The sequence below is a fragment of the Mobula birostris genome, chromosome 13, assembly GCF_030028105.1.
Source record: "Mobula birostris isolate sMobBir1 chromosome 13, sMobBir1.hap1, whole genome shotgun sequence".
NCBI classification, from domain to species: domain Eukaryota; kingdom Metazoa; phylum Chordata; class Chondrichthyes; order Myliobatiformes; family Myliobatidae; genus Mobula; species Mobula birostris.
Genome location: NC_092382.1, coordinates 3385178 through 3400962, shown reverse-complemented (window position 1 = coordinate 3400962; position 15785 = coordinate 3385178). Strand labels below are relative to the sequence as shown.

Here is a 15785-nt window from a genome sequence, read left to right as displayed (position 1 = left end):
ATACATTATTACAGATAGGATAATCTAAAATAAACATCTGGATATAATATTACAGGTTAAACACGCAGGAACAACTCCCTCAATAGATAAAACCATTCCCACCACACACATGTTCCTCGACCAGTGGAGCACCTCACCACAGGTATTGTTTGTGTCATCAGTCAGACAAATTATTTTCTCTGTCAATCAGCTTCCAACGTTTCCACTCTGTCATTCGCTGCCACACCCCACTGCTGATTCCCTTCTCCTCATCATACGTTCTTACCCCAACCATCGTCCAGAGCCCCAAACTCGGCCCTGTGCAGACCCGCCTCTGGTTTCTGACCCTGCTCCGTTGAACATCCAACTAATGGTTTCCCATTCTGCTTTCAGTCTTTAGAGGACAGTGGTGTTTTCTAACAACCCTTTAGAAGCAGGAAAATGACCCATAATGTGGAAATGAGCCCTGAATAAGGAGGTTAACACAGCCCAGAGATGAGAGGGGTGAAGAACATCTCAGACAAAACTGCAGTCAGCTCGACTTCTTCAGTCCGCAGAAAATTCAACGGAAACCTCCTCACCCACAGAGTGGTGACTGTTTGGAACTCATCACCCTAGGGAGAGCGAGAGATGAACAACAGGGGAGGATTTAAAAGGACTGTCATGGGACAGAATCACTGGCCGGGTCCAGCCAGCCGGAGTTAACTCTCTACTGTACACTAGGTGTGTTATAAATTCACAAGGTACCGGAGACAGAGTTAAAATAGAACTGATTTATTTGTCACAGATCCAGAATATTAAACTCCAGTCCCACTAAAGGTGAATATGTAGAAGAAACTCCTCCCATGCCCAGTGACCAGGGTGCAGAACTGGGTGTGGTGAGCAACAGCAATAATTGCAGAGTTCAGCACCTACAGTCACTCTCGAAATTGCATTCAGCAACAGTGATGGACAAATATCCAGCATTCAGCTTATTGAAACTTTCTCCCCATTGTGAACCCGGTCATGTGTCAAAAGGTTAGATAACGGAGTGAATCCCTTCCCACATTCACAGCAGGTGAACGGCCTCTCCCCAGTGTGAACTCAATGATGCACATTTGTTGGAGATGGCTGAGAGAATCTCTTCCCAATGCCTGAGCAGGTGATCAGCCTCTACCCAGTGTGAACTCGCTGGTGTCTCAGTAGATTAGATGACTGAGTGAATCCCCTCCCACAGTCTGAGCAGATGAATGGCCTCTCCCCAGTGTGAACTGTCTGGTGTGCCAGTAGTTTGGATGACTCTGTGAATCCCTTCCCACATTCCGAGCAGGTGAACGGCTTCTCCCCAGTGTGAACTCGCTGATGTACCTTCAGACTGGATGAGCAAGTGAATCCCTTCCCACAGTCTGTGCAGGTGAATGGCCTCTCCCCGGTGTGAATTCGCTGGTGTCTCTGTAGGTCAGATGACCGAGTGAATCCCTTCCCACAGTCTGAGCAGGTGAACGGCCTCTCCCCCGTGTGAACTGACTGGTGTGTCAGTAGTTGAGATGCCTGAGTGAATCCCTTCCCACAGTCCAAGCAGGTGAATGGTCTCTCTCCAGTGTGAACCCTCTGATGTACCTTCAATTGGGATGACAAAGTGAATCCCTTCCCACAGTCTGAGCAGGTGAACGGCCTCTCCCCAGTGTGAAATCGCTGATGTACCTTCAGATTGGATGAGCGAACGAATCCCTTCCCGCAGTCTGAGCAGGTGAACGGCCTCTCCCCAGTGTGAACTCGTTGGTGACTCTGTAGATGGGATGACTGAGTGAATCCCTTCCCACAGTCTGGGCAGGTGAATGGCCTCTCCCCAGTGTGAAATGACCGGTGTGTCAGTAGGTGAGATGCCTGAGTGAATCCCTTCCCACAGTCTGAGCAGGTGAATGGCCTTTCTCCGGTGTGAACTCTCTGATGTACCTTCAGCTTGGATGCCTGAGAGAATCCCTTCCCACAGTCTGAGCAGGTGAATGGCCTCCCCCCAGTGTAAACTGATTGGTGTCTCAGTAGGTGAGATGCCTGAGTGAATCCCTTCCCACAGTCTGAGCAGGTGAACGGCCTCTCCCCAGTGTGAACCCTCTGATGTACCTTCAGATTGGATGAACAAGCGAATCCCTTCCTACAGACTGAGCAGGTGAACGGCTTCTCCCCAGTATGAACTCGTTGGTGACTCTGTAGGTGAGATGACCGAGTGAATCCCTTCCCACAGTCTGGGCAGGTAAATGGCCTCTCTCCAGTGTGAAATGACCAGTGTGTCTGTAGGTGAGATGACTGAGTGAATCCCTTCCCACAGTCCGAGCAGGTGAACGGCCTCTCTCCAGTGTGAACCCTCTGATGTACTTTCAGTTGGGATGACAGAGTGAATCCCTTCCCACAGTCTGAGCAGGTGAACGGCCTCTCCCCAGTGTGAACTCGCTGATGAACTTTCAGATTGGATGACTGGGTAAATCCCCTCCCACAGTCTGAGCAGGTGAACGGCCTCTCTCCAGTGTGAACACGTTGGTGACTCTGTAGATGAGATGACTGAGCGAATCCCTTCCTACAGTCTGAGCAGGTGAACGGCCTCTCCCCAGTGTGAACTCGCTGGTGAGCCATTAGGTCAGATAACCGAGTGAAACCTTCCCCACAAATTCAGCAGATGACCAGCCTCTGCTCGATGTGAACTGACCGGTGTGTCCACAGGTTGGCAGACTGACTCAATCCCTTCTCACACACAGAACAGGTGAATGGCCTTGTCCCAGTGTGAGCTTGCTGATGTACCCAAAGTTGAGATGATCGAGTGAATCCCTCCCCACAGTCTGAGCAGGAAGGATGATCGAGTGAATCCCTTGCTCCACTTCTTAAATATCTGGACAGAGACAGCAAAACTGTCGTGTTGTGTTCGAGATTCCCGTAGACAAATTCCTTGCCATTTTTAACCTGTAAAAAGATTTACAAAATCCATCAATGGGTGTAGGACAACATTTCAGATGAGATCACTTTAGTTGCCAAGGTGTGATCTGGTATCACACTGTTGCAGTGTAGTTCCTCCCAAGTTGGAGAGAGAAATCATCTTCTAACTGGGCACAGTGCTGGTATCTGGAATGACCATCAAATTCTCTGATGCTCTTCCTGTCTCTCTAAGAATGGGGCATTTCTGCCATCTCCAATCTGTGACCTGGCTCAGTTTGACTCTCTCTATTGGTATTATTCCCTGTTCCCACTGAGCTGCATGGGTTCCTGGCCCCACAGTAACTGAAACACTCTCACACAAATAGCCTTGGTTAACATGCAGCTGGGATTTTCTTGTATGTACTGTTAATTTAAAGTGCCACAGTTTTAACGCCATGTAAATATCTCCAACTCAGATGTATGGTTGGTCTGCTCAGCTGTTAGAAGGAATTAGAGTAAACATTAGTATTATTTCATGTTCTTGACACAGAGTCATAGTAAATTACAACACAGAAACAGGCCCTTTGGCCCATCTAGTTGGTGCTGAGGCTTTTCAACTCCCTACTCCCGTACCCCTAACATGCAGGTACCTATACAAACATCTTAAATGTTGAAATTCAGCTCACATGCACCATTTGTGCTCATTCCACACCCGGATGACCATCTGTGTGAAGAAGTTTCCCCTCATGTTCCCCTTAATGTCTCACCTTTCACACTTAATCCACGGCCTCTGGTTGTAGTCCCACTCAATCTCAGTGGAAGAAGCCAGCTTGCATTTACCTCACCAATAACCCTCAAAATAGTGGTATACCTCCATCAAATCTCCACTCAATCTTCTATGTTCCAAGGAATAAAGTCCTGACCTGTTCAATCTTTCCTAATAACCCAAGTCCTCCAGACCTGGCAACATCCTTGTGAATTTTCTCTAAACTCTTTCAACCTCTTTTACATCTTTCCTGTAGGTAGGTGATAAAACTGCACACAACACTCCAAATCAGGCCTCACCAATGTCTTGTACAATGTCAACAAAACATCCATCTCCTGTACTCAGTACTTTGGTTCATGAAGGCCAATATGCTAAAATCTTTCCTTCTGTCCCTATTTAACTGTGACACCACTTTCAGTGAATTATGGACATGTATTCCCAGATCCCTTTCTTCTGCAGCACTCCTCAGTGCCCTAACATTCACTGTGTAAGACCCAGGTCCTATCAAAATGCAACACCTCGCACTTGTCTCCATTAAATTCCATTTTGCATTTCTCCAGCTGGTCCAGATCAGACTGCAAGACATTATATTCTTCCTCACTGTCCACTACACCCCCAATCTTAGTGTCATCCAGAAATCTGCTGATCCAGTTAACCACACTATCATCCAGATTACTGATCTAGATGACAAACCACAACAGATCCAGCACCGATCCCTGTGGCACACCACTAGTCACAGGCCTCCAGTCAAAGAGGCAACCATCTGCTACCACACTCTGGCTTCTCCCAAAGACAGTGTCTCATCCAGTATGCTGCCTATCCTCAACCAATCTACATCTATCCAAATACTTGTATATCCATTTCCTGCAGACACATTCCAATAACTTTCCCACTACTGATGTCAGGCTCACCAACGTATAAATTCCTAGTTTATTTTTAGAGCCTTTCTTGAACAGCGGAGCATCATTGGCTGTCCTCCAATCCTCCAATCCATCACCTGTCACTAAGGACGATTTAAATATCTGTGCTTGGGCCCCGACAATTTCTGCACTTGTCTGCCGCAGGGTCCCAGGGAACAACTTGTCAGGCCCTGGGGATTTATCCACACTAATTTGCCTTAAGACAGCAAGCACCTCCACCTCTGCAATCTGTACAGGGTCCATGAAGTTGATGCTGCTTTGCCTCACTTCTATAGACTCTGTGTCCATCTCCAGAGTAAATACAGATGCAAAAAAAAATCTCTCCCATCTATTTTGTCTCCTCATGTGGATTACCATTCTGATCTTGCAGAGGATTAATTTTTTCCCTTGCAATCTTTTCACACTTAACACACCTGCAGAATCCTTGAGGATTCTCCTTCACCATGTCTGCTGGGCAACCTCATGCTTTCTTTTATTTCTTTCATAAGTGTTCACTTGAATTTCCTGTACTTCATAGTGTCATGTGTGACGCCAAGCAGAGGTACCGGACGGATGATGCTAATGAGAGAGATAAGAAAGACAATGGAGAAACATTCAAAATGCTAATAAGAGAGAAGAGAGGAATTAACAGGAAAAAAACACAATTCAGATATTGACAGACCAGTTGCTTTGAACCTGAACTGTTTGAAGTTTGATAGACAGGTGATACCCCAGCAGGGGGATAAAAGGAACAGGTTTGCTAAGGCATGACACACCAGAAACCCTGGAAAGAGCAGTGTGCCCCCACAAGTTGGTGAGTGTTTGGAGGGCCGGTTCACGGGAACTGACCAGAGGCTCACAGGGTGTAAAGGTACGATAGGTGGGAACCTGGGGTGTGTGTCCACCCTTGCCTGGGTGCCGGGTTCACCGCGGAAGAATGATCATATCCGGAACGGAGGGGTCACAGTCGGTGACCACAGTGGGATTAGAAGACATCAAAAGGTCTGCCCGAAACCAACTGCGAGACATCAAAAGGTCTGCCTGAAACCAAATTGCATCTCTCTCTCTCTCCAACGGTACTGCGAACTGCACTAAACTGAACTGAACTCTGCTTCACTTAAGACTGATCATTTTACCCCTAGACTGCGATAGAGCTTGTTTGATTCCTATTACCCTAGTTCTGTGTATGTGTGTATTATCATTGCTAACCTGTTGCATTTATATCCTTACGATTAGTGTACTGTATTACTTATTTCTTTAATAAAACTTTATTAGTTCCTAGTAATCCAGACTCCAACGAGTGTTCCATTTCTGCTGGTTTGGCAACCCAGTTACGGGGTACGTAACAATAAGTACCCCATTTGTTCCGATCTGCCTGTACCTGGTATGCGCCTCCTTTTTATTGATCTGGGAGAGGAAAGCCAAAGGGGTGATAGAGCTGCATGGTGGATGTGGGGGTAAGGGAGGGTTAAACTAAAGTTGCAGACGGAATGGGAGCCTGAATAATAGAGCAGATTGTGGAAAGGATGGAAAGCCAGGAATGAAAACGTTGAGCATGGTGCAGTGAATATGCTGAGCCCTGTATATTTCAATACAAAGAGCAGTGTAGGAAAGGCGGATGTGTTCAGGGCATGGATCAACACCTGGAATTTAGATACTAGGATCAGGCAAAGGTGTGCTTGGTAAATTGAGGCCTTCAAACAAAATTTTGTAAGTACAAAGTGGGTATGTGCTTTTCAGAATAAAAGGTAAAGATAGAAACTGTATCTCTTGGTTTTCAAGAGATATTGAGACCCTGGTGAAGCACAAAATGGAGTTGCATAACAGGGATAGGCAGGTAGGTTTTTATGGAGTATAAGAAATGCAAGAGAACACATAAGAAATAAATCAGGATGGCTAAAAGAAAGCATGAGATTCCCCTCGCAGAAAAAATGAAGGATGATCTTCAGGGATTCTGGAGATAGATTAAAAGCAAAAGGATTGTAAGGCACAAAGTTGGTCCTCTGGAAGACCGGAATGGCAATCCACGTGTGGAAGCAAAGCAGATGGGGGAGATCTTAAATATTTTTTTCCATGTCATTTACTCAAGAGATGGACAGAGTATCAATGAGAGTGTGGAAAAGCGGCATTAAAATCGTGGGCCCTGTACAGATTAAAGAAGAGGAGATGTTTGCTATCCTGAGGCAGATTAGGGTGGATAAATCTCCGGGGCATGACAAGGCGCTCCCTCGGACCCTACGGGAGGCAAGTGCAGAAATTGTCGGGGCCCTGGCAGAGATAATTAAATCATCCTTAGCGACGGGGGATTATCAGAGGATTGTAGGATAGTCAAAGTTATTTCGCTGTTCAACATAGAACATAGAAATCTACAGCATATTCCAGGCCATTCAGCCCACAATGTTGTGCCAACCATGAAATTTACTCTAGAAACTGCCTGGAATTTCCCTAGCGCATAAAACTCTATTTTTTCTAAGCTCCATGTACCTATCTAAAAGACCCTATTGTATCTGCCTTGACCACCTCTGCTGGCAGTGCATTCCACACACCCACCACTCTCTGTGTAAAAAACTTACCCCTGCCATCCCCTCAGTACCTATTTCCAAGCAGCTTAAAGCTACGCCCCTCATGTTGGCCATTTCAGCCCTGGGGAACAACCTCCGACTATCCACACGATCAATGCCCCTCATCATCTTATCCATCTAAAAAAGGCTCCAAGCATAAACAAGGAAATTATACATTGCTTTGAGGATTTGTTAGAAGTATACAAAATTATGGGAGTATAGATGGGGTAAATGCAAGCAGCTTTTTCCACTGATGTTGGGCGGGACGACAACCAGAGGTCATGGGTAAGTGACTTCCCCATTTATACAGCACAATACAGGCCCTTCGGCCCACAATGCTGTGTCAAACATTACTTATTTTAGAAATTCCCTAGAGTTCCCCATAGCTCTGTAGTTTTCTACGCACCATGTACCTATCCAGGAGCCCCTTAAAAGACCCTATTGTATTCGGCTTCATCACAGTCCCCGGCAGCCCATTCCACGCACTCACCACTCTGTGTAAAAAAATTTACCCCTTGTGGTGATATCATGTGTCAGGACGTGACTGGACAGAGTTCTGAGCATGCGCAGAAATGAAGAATGATAGAAAAGCATGGCAGTGTAAAACGTGGTTTTGTTGCTGTTAAATAAAAGTTCAATTCTGCCAGAATATGGTTTGTTATTAGTAACCCACGGTACGTGTAAAGAACACAACACCCCTGACATCTCCTTCGTACCTGCTTCCAAGCACCTTAAAACTGTGTCCTCTCTGCAGATTTTCACTTGTTTGTGATTGGAGGTAGAACAAAGGTGATTTTCTCAACTGGTAATGTAAAAGATTTTGTTCCTTTTCTCTGAGTTCCCAATCCTTGCATTTAGACAGCTGGAGCTCAGCTCTGTCTGAGAGATCCATCGGTTCCCATTCCCTCATCAGCCGGAAGCTCCCCAGGGCCCGTGTATGGATCGTGGGGCTGAGAGAGAGGGAAGAGAGCAGGACTGTCCCGAGATTGCAGGTCACGGTGTCCGGAGATCACAGTAACTATCCTAACTACCTCCACCAAGAGTTTCTAAAGTGGTCTTCCTGTTGTTGTGGGGGTGGCAACAAGAGTCTTCTGCAATGGCTGTTTACCCGCATTCCCCTTCCTGACTCTCACCCTGTTTCCTGTGTCCTGCACCTTGGGTGTAACTCACCTCTCTTCATGTCATATCTATCACCCCCTCCGACTCCTGGATGATCCAGAATTCATCCATTTCAGGTTCGAACTCCTTAAAGTGCAAGGTTACAAGCTGCAGCTGGATGCACATCTTGTAGGTGAGGGCATCAGGGAGGTGTAAAAAATGTGGAAAAATCTTGTGCTGTGCAATTTTTTGCCCGGTGACAACGTGTGGGCACTAAATTTTATATTTTGAGCTATTCATTTTAACAGCTAGCAATCACTGTCAATAAAAACTTTGATGTCCTCTAGGTTTGATCGAATTCATCTGCACTCTCACATAATCTATGTAGCAGGCCCGTAGCGGGTAATGAAGTATTTTCTCACTACAGCTTTTGCACATTGTGATTCTCTTGCTAAATGATGCTTGAAAAAGTCAGATTTCCAAATATCACTCCATTTCTTCCCACTTTCAAATTCTCCAGCAACTTTTGCATCACCACAATACACACAGGTAACACCAGTTTCTGTATTGTACATAAATATTTCCCCTGAACCCTCCCCCAGGTGACTGACGGTGGTGAACTCAGTGATGGCAATGCCAATGAATATGAAGGGAAGGGCAGTAGTCTGTCTCATTGGAGTCTGCCACATTTGTGATGTGAAAGCTACTTGTTGCCCAGGACAAGGTGTTTGATATCATTATGTACCCAGAGAGAGTGGGACAAAACATGTTCTCACGGGTAGAAAGTCCAGAACAAGAGGAGGTAGAACCAGCAACAGACACAAAATGCTGGGGGAACTCAGCAGGCCAGGCAGCATCTATGGAAAAGAGTACTAATGCTGAGTTCCTCCAGCAATTTGTGTGTGTTGCTCGGATTTCCAGCATCTGCAGATTTTCTCTTGTTTGTGACTGGAGGCAGAACAAAGGTGATTTTCACAACAGCTGATGTAAAAGATTTTGTTCCCTTTCTCCGAGTTCCCGATCCTTGCATTTAGACAGCTGGAGCTCAGCTCTGTCTGAGAGACCCATCGGTTCCCATTCCCTCATCAGCCGGAAGCTCCCCGGGGCCCGTGTACGGATGGTGGGGCTGAGAGAGAGGGAAGAGAGCAGGACTGTCCCGGGATTGCGGGTCACGGAGTCCGGAGTCACAGCAACTACCCGAAGTCGGTGTTGAAAACGCCGCCCGGTGAGACCCCCAACCCGGAGACCCCTTCTCACCTCAACCGATCATCCGGGGCCTTTTGTGCCCCGAGCGCTGGTGAGCTCGAGCTTGGTCGGTTTAACGGCTGGGCTACTGATCACGTGACCAGCCCCTCCCCCAGCGGTGTCAACAGAGGAGTCACGCGCTGTGCTATTCCCATTGGTACGAAGCGATGTCAATCACTACTTCCAGCCAATAGCGGAGGTGGACCAGCCGAGAGGGCGTTACCCCCGCTGACTCCGTCTCCCGAACTTTCCGTCACGGCGGGACAACCGTCAAAGTAAATGTCCGCTTTCTGATTTATTTCCATTTCCCTCCGAGGGAAGTTGGGGCGTTTGTGAAGCGTCTCCTGCGGCCGGAGTCTGATGTGTCGCTGAGAGGTAGGAGGAGACCGCTCGGCCCGTCGGTTTGATGCCGGTTCCCCGGGGAGGGAGAGGATGAAGACGGTGAGAGAGGGGGCGGACAGGATGTTTGTCCCGGTGGGGACAGGAGGGGCTCATCTGTGGAAATGTCTGAGCCCACGGTGGTGGCGATTCACCACATTGGGGGGCAAACACCGGCAGACTGTTGCCCTGCAAGCGGGGCCAATGGTCCGGGCAAAGTGACAATTATTTGTGTTTTGTTGAGACTGTACCGGGAATATGGTGTAAAATCCCGCTCCCCACACTAACACGGGTCACACAGACCAAAGAACAAACTGCCGGAGGAACTCAGTGGGTCGGGCAGCATCTGTGGAGGGAAATGGACCGTCAACATTTCGGGCCGAGACCCTCCCTCTGGACTGAGAGTGGACGGGAAATAGTCCGAGAAAAGAGGTGAGGGGTGGGGATGGGGCAAGAGCTGGGGAGTGAGAGGTGGATCCAGGTGAGGGGGAGGTGGGAAGGTGGAAATAGTGACGGGGTGGGAGGTGAGTGGTTGGGGCAACACGGGGCTGCAGAAGATGGGAATTAATTCCATAGAGGATTAACAAAGAGGTTAGAGAGTATTTGTTATAGAGAGTGCAATGAAGATTCACCAGACTGATCCCTGGAGTGGTGGGGTCATCATATGAAGAAAGATCAAATGTGATAACCCTTTCATTTAGAGAATCGAGGACTGAGAGGTGAACACATTGAAATGCACAACATCATTACAGGCTGAACCAGGGATCCCAGTCTCTGAAAAAAGGGGGTGGACTGTCCGGGACTGAGATGAGGGGAAATGTCTCCACTCCGAGGGTGGTGAATGTCTGTAAATCCCCACCACAGAGGCCGGTGAAGACTCAGTGATTGTCCTCACATAAAACAGAGGCCAGCAGATGTGTGGAGACCGAAAGTATCAAGGAAATGAGGATCGGGCAGAAACATGTGGCTGAGATGGGAGAGCAGCCATCATCTTAGAGGAGCTGAATGGCCACCTCCTGCTGTTTCTCACTTGATGTTTCAGTGTTCCTGTCCAGTGAAGTTGGAGGAATGTGAATAGAAATGAGTGTTTACAAACATGGACGGATTTAAATGAAACCTGCACATTTCCGGTTTGGGTCTGAATTGTGTGTTGGACCGGGATGGGACTCGAGCCCGTGACTCTGTGACCTTGGGGTGGAGGGAAAGGGACAGGGACGATTTGGAGGGAAGAAGTAAAAATGTATCTGGTGTAAATATGGAATGATGTGGGAAATGTGGTGGATGGTTCGGGCAGCGTGTGAGGGGCGAAGAGCAGAGTCACCGGATCAGGTGGGAGACCCTCCACCAGCACATGATCCCGTTTCCCGTTCACGTTTTCCCGCAGATCTGCAGCATCTGCCGGTCACTGCTGGAGTGTACGTGTAACTTCATCTTTCGCCCGTTCAGACAAGGCAGTGAGATCCGGATCTGTCACGTCCTCTCGTTGTGGGTGGACAATGTTTTATTCTGCAATATTTTCAGCATGTTTCCATATAACCACATAACAATTACAGCACGGAAACAGGCCATCTCGGCCCTTCTAGTCCGTGCCGAATGCTTACTCTCACCAAGTCCCAGACCTCTGACCATAACCACTGGGCCAAGGCCTGGGACTAGGCCTCATTCCACTGTTTTTACCTGCTGAAGGGCAGCCAATGTTTCTGGGTGTCTGACCCATTCATATGAGAACTTAGCCTTTTGTATTTATCTGAGCTTTTCATAAATGTGTACAGTTTAGTTCAGCTTCACTCCAGAATTTCCAAAGCAACAACCCAGTCAGTCAAATAGTTCCACACAATTAAAGTAGTTTACAGTATTACATTTTAATTTTATTTTGTATTACTTATATAATTTAACTATTTAATATGTATATTCTTATTTTAAATCAAAGGTAAAAATCTATTGTTATGAATTAAATTCTGTTGCTGCTGTAGAGACAACAAATTACATAAGATCAGCCAGTGCTATTAAACCTGATTCTGATAATTGGTCTGGGAGACCCACCACCGGTCACCTGATCCCAGTTACCGCAGATCGTAATGCGAGATTGAAGCCTTTTCTATTTATTGGTGTTCATCAGTTCAGTTAACTTTCCCTCTGTGGTTCCAAAGCAGAAGCTCAGTCTGTCTAATATTTCCACACAATTAAAATGGGGACTTATCATGTACTGAGCTACAGCTGCAGAGAAAGTGCAGTGCAGATAGACATATGGGGCAGGGTCACGTCGAGTTACATTGTGAGGTCGAGTCCATTTTATTGGACTGGAGACCATTAATTTGGCCTAGAACTGCAGACAGGAAGCTGTCCATGAGCCTGGTGGTACGCGCTTTAAGGCTTTTGCATCTCTTCCCCGATGGAGGTTTGGGTTTGCAGCAATAATGTCCAAAGTTGTGGGCATCTTTGAGTACAAGGCCTGCTTTCCCGAGGCAGGGGAAGTGTAGGAAGAGTCCATAGAGGGGAGGCTTGTTTCTATGATGTTTCCAGATGAGACCAAAGTTCTCTGCAGTTCCTTGCAGTCATGGGCAGAGCTTTAGCCATACGAAGTTGTGAAGTATCGAGAAGAAGCTCAGAGACCTCGGCCTTCACCCTGCCTTGTGTAGCTGGATCCTGGACTTCCTGTCAGATGGCTGGCAGGTGGTAAGAGAGGAATCCCTCACCTCTGTCTCTTTGACCCTCAGCACACATGCCCCACAGGGTTGAATCCTTGGCCCCCTCCTTTACTCTCTGTGCACCCATGACTTGTGTCGCCACCCACAGCTCCAATCTGTTAATTAAATTTGCTGACGACACTATATTGATTGGCCTAATCCCAAATAATAACTTTCAATTGATCAAATGCTTCCTGACAAGTCTCGGTCCAAACAGACTTTTCACCCTTCTTCAGGAGATTAGTCAGAGGAAGAGCGATATCAGCAAAGTTCTTACACAACTTACGATAATATCCAACCATTCCCAGAAACCTTCCAAGAGCCTTCTTACCAGTCTGTCACAAAAACTGTGGGTCAACTGTCTAAGAAAAATAACAAGATGGTTTGAGTCGCAAAAATAGATTGAGGTGCTTTTATTTACAAAGATAGTGGAAAAACAAAAACTTGGATGTCCACATGAAAACAAGAATTTTTAAAAACAAAAAAATACTATACACATACACACACAGCTTGCAATTGTCACCTGTCTGGTTAACAGCCACCCTCAGACTAAACAGAAAAAAAAACGACCCAAAGCCTTGGTAACCTGAGGCTTATAACTGCTAAGCCAATCTCCCTAGACTAACCAAAAGCTAATTAACTCAATTATCTTCCATTTCACACAATCTAAAACTCTACCACCAGTTCTCACAATAAACACATATACTTCATCACAGGATTCACCATTTCCCGGTTAAATAACTTGTATAAACCCCAAAACTTTACCACAAGATGAGTAATTAGGTAACATAACCCTTGTCCCAGGTAAAGATGGTATCCTCCACCATCGGCACACCTGTGCAGGTTGCTGCTGCCTCTATATAAGACAGCTCTATGCAGCAGCTCTGTTTCAGACCCAGTGACTGTGGAGGAGAGAAACGTCAGATTATCATGACACTTCGGCAAAACACTTACTGGAAAGATGAATATGAATAAATTGACCTGAGATAATAAAACTGTGACATAGTGTGTTTCTTTTTTTCATACCTATTACAGCTGGGGATGAGTGTAAAATTGTGACTGTTGATTTATTGTGACGCGTGCACTCACCACAATAACAGAGGGAATAATGTGTGTGGATGACCCTTTGAGTGTTTTACCGAGTGTGCCATGAGACATCTGTAATCAGTGACGGGCCTTCGTCACACAGTCGGAACAGGAACTTCAGAAATTGCCTGGATTTTGCCTGCACAGGAGCCAACTTGCCTTGACCTACAACACAGCCAAGACAGATCACAGTAGCATGGCCAAATTCACTCTTAGCTAAGTCAACTGTAAGGTTGGCCCTGGAAAGCCTGTCAAACAGCTCTTCTACTACAGCTCTTCCCAAGTGTCACTCCCTGTGACTAAGTCATCAATATAGGCATCTGTGTGTCCTAACCCTTGAATTACAGAATCAATCATTCTCTGGAATGTTCCTGGAGCATATTTCATTCCAAATGGCGAAACATTATATTCATACAACCCAGAAGGTGTCACAAATGCAGAAATTTCTCTACCTCAGTCCGTCAATGGAACACACCAATACCCTTTCAACAGATCAATCTTTGTAAGAAATTACCTTTTCCAACCTTATCAATGCAATCATCCACCCTAGGGATAGGATAGGCATCTGTTTTTGTTACTGCATTTACCTTCCTATAATCAGTGCAAAATCTAACACTACCATCAAGTTTGGGCACAATAACGCAGGGTGAGCTCCAATCTGATGTTGAAGGCCTAATAATACCACTTTCAGCATATATTCAATTTCTTGCTCAGCCAATTTACACTTTTCTATATTCATGCGATATGGGTGTTGTTTAATCGGTTTGGCTTGACCCATATATACGTCATGTACTGCAACCGTGGCTTGCTTGGGAACATTGGGAAATAAAACTTTAAACCTCAGAATTAATTCCTTCAGCTGTTGTTGTTGCTTTGGCTGCAGATGAGCCAACTTGTTGTCCACGTTTTTGAGAACAACCGAGTTCATTAGCCTAACTGGGACCATGTTTGGCTTGTGAAAAGTCTCAGATGAGTCAATTGTTTCATTCTCAGGGCTGTCAGATTTATATGTTTGACAACACTCACCGATGGTGCCTGCTTGGCAGAATAAGGCTTTGTCATATTGATGTGTACCACCTGTGTTAGTTTACGTCAGTCGTGTGTTTTAATAACATAATTCACATCATTAATTTGAGAGACTATTTCATACAGTCCATTGAATTTCACTTGAAGTAGAATCATCAACATTGGAGATAAGGCAAGCACATTATCCCCCACCTAGTATTTTCTTTTGTTTTGGTCCGCTTAACAAACCAACACTTCACTTTGTTTTGAGAAATCTTTAAGTTTTGTCTCGCCAGACTACAGGCCTGGTAGAGTTTATTTTTGGACTTCAAAACATAGTCTAACAAGTTAACATATACATCCCCATCAATCCACTGTTCCTTTAACAAGGTCAAAGGTCCCCTCACTCTATGACCAAATACAAGTTCAAATGGGCTAAAGCCCAGTGATTTCTGTACCAACTCTCTTAAGCCTGATTTATACTTGTGCGTCAAGTGTACACCATAGGCACTATGTACCCTACGCCGCAGGGTAACGTGCACCTCTTCAAAAAAGTAACTCACGCGTCGCGGCGATGCAGACCGCAACAACTGTGATTGGTTCGCTTGGTAGCATTGCATTTCCAGTTGCTTTTCTCCACCATGTCTGTACACTGATGCAAAATAAATGGTTGGAGACAATGAACCAAATCGTCAAATCTACCTGCCGACATCCAAAAATATTTGAAATGCATTTACTCGTCCATGTCTCTCATGATGAAACTCAACAAAGTCAGAGAAACCCCACCGCCAATTTGCGTTTTGGTGGTGAAGTGCAGAGCGATGCAGACACAACTACGCATGCTCGCTACGGCGTAGGGCTACACAAAAATTAAATCAGGCCTACGGTGTAGGATACGGCGTATCCCGAATGCACAAGTATAAATCAGCCTTTACGGTGAACAAAAGCAAATGTATTCCTTCATCCCATTTTTTTCCATTTTCAACACAGTATGTCTTAATCATTGTTTTGACGGTAGAATGAAATCTTTCTAAAGCCCCTTGTAATTCTGGATGGTACGCAGACGATGTAATTTGTTTAGCTCCCAGTTCATAAACTACCTGCTGGAATAATCCAGATGTAAAATTACTTCCTTGATCAGACTGGATTTCTTCATGCAAACCAAATAAAGTAAAAAACTTGTTAACAGCCTTCG

At 45.9% G+C, this 15785-nt stretch overlaps 1 protein-coding gene across 2 annotated transcripts; it reads right to left on the bottom strand.

Moving 5' to 3' along the window:
* Window positions 1-363: 363 nt before the first annotated feature.
* On the bottom strand, window positions 364-9507 carry LOC140207458 (uncharacterized). 2 transcript variants are annotated; one of them, XM_072275979.1, is made up of 2 exons: window positions 9447-9507; window positions 364-2913 (listed from the first exon to the last, which is right to left on the bottom strand). In XM_072275979.1, the coding sequence occupies exon 2, from the start codon at window positions 2587-2589 to the stop codon at window positions 1132-1134; it is 1458 nt and encodes a 485-aa protein (XP_072132080.1). In that variant the 5' UTR covers window positions 2590-2913; window positions 9447-9507; the 3' UTR covers window positions 364-1131. The 2 variants fall into 2 exon arrangements, with proteins under 2 accessions (XP_072132080.1, XP_072132081.1); XM_072275980.1 differs by lacking the exon at window positions 9447-9507 and adding an exon at window positions 7808-7938.
* Window positions 9508-15785: the final 6278 nt, after the last annotated feature.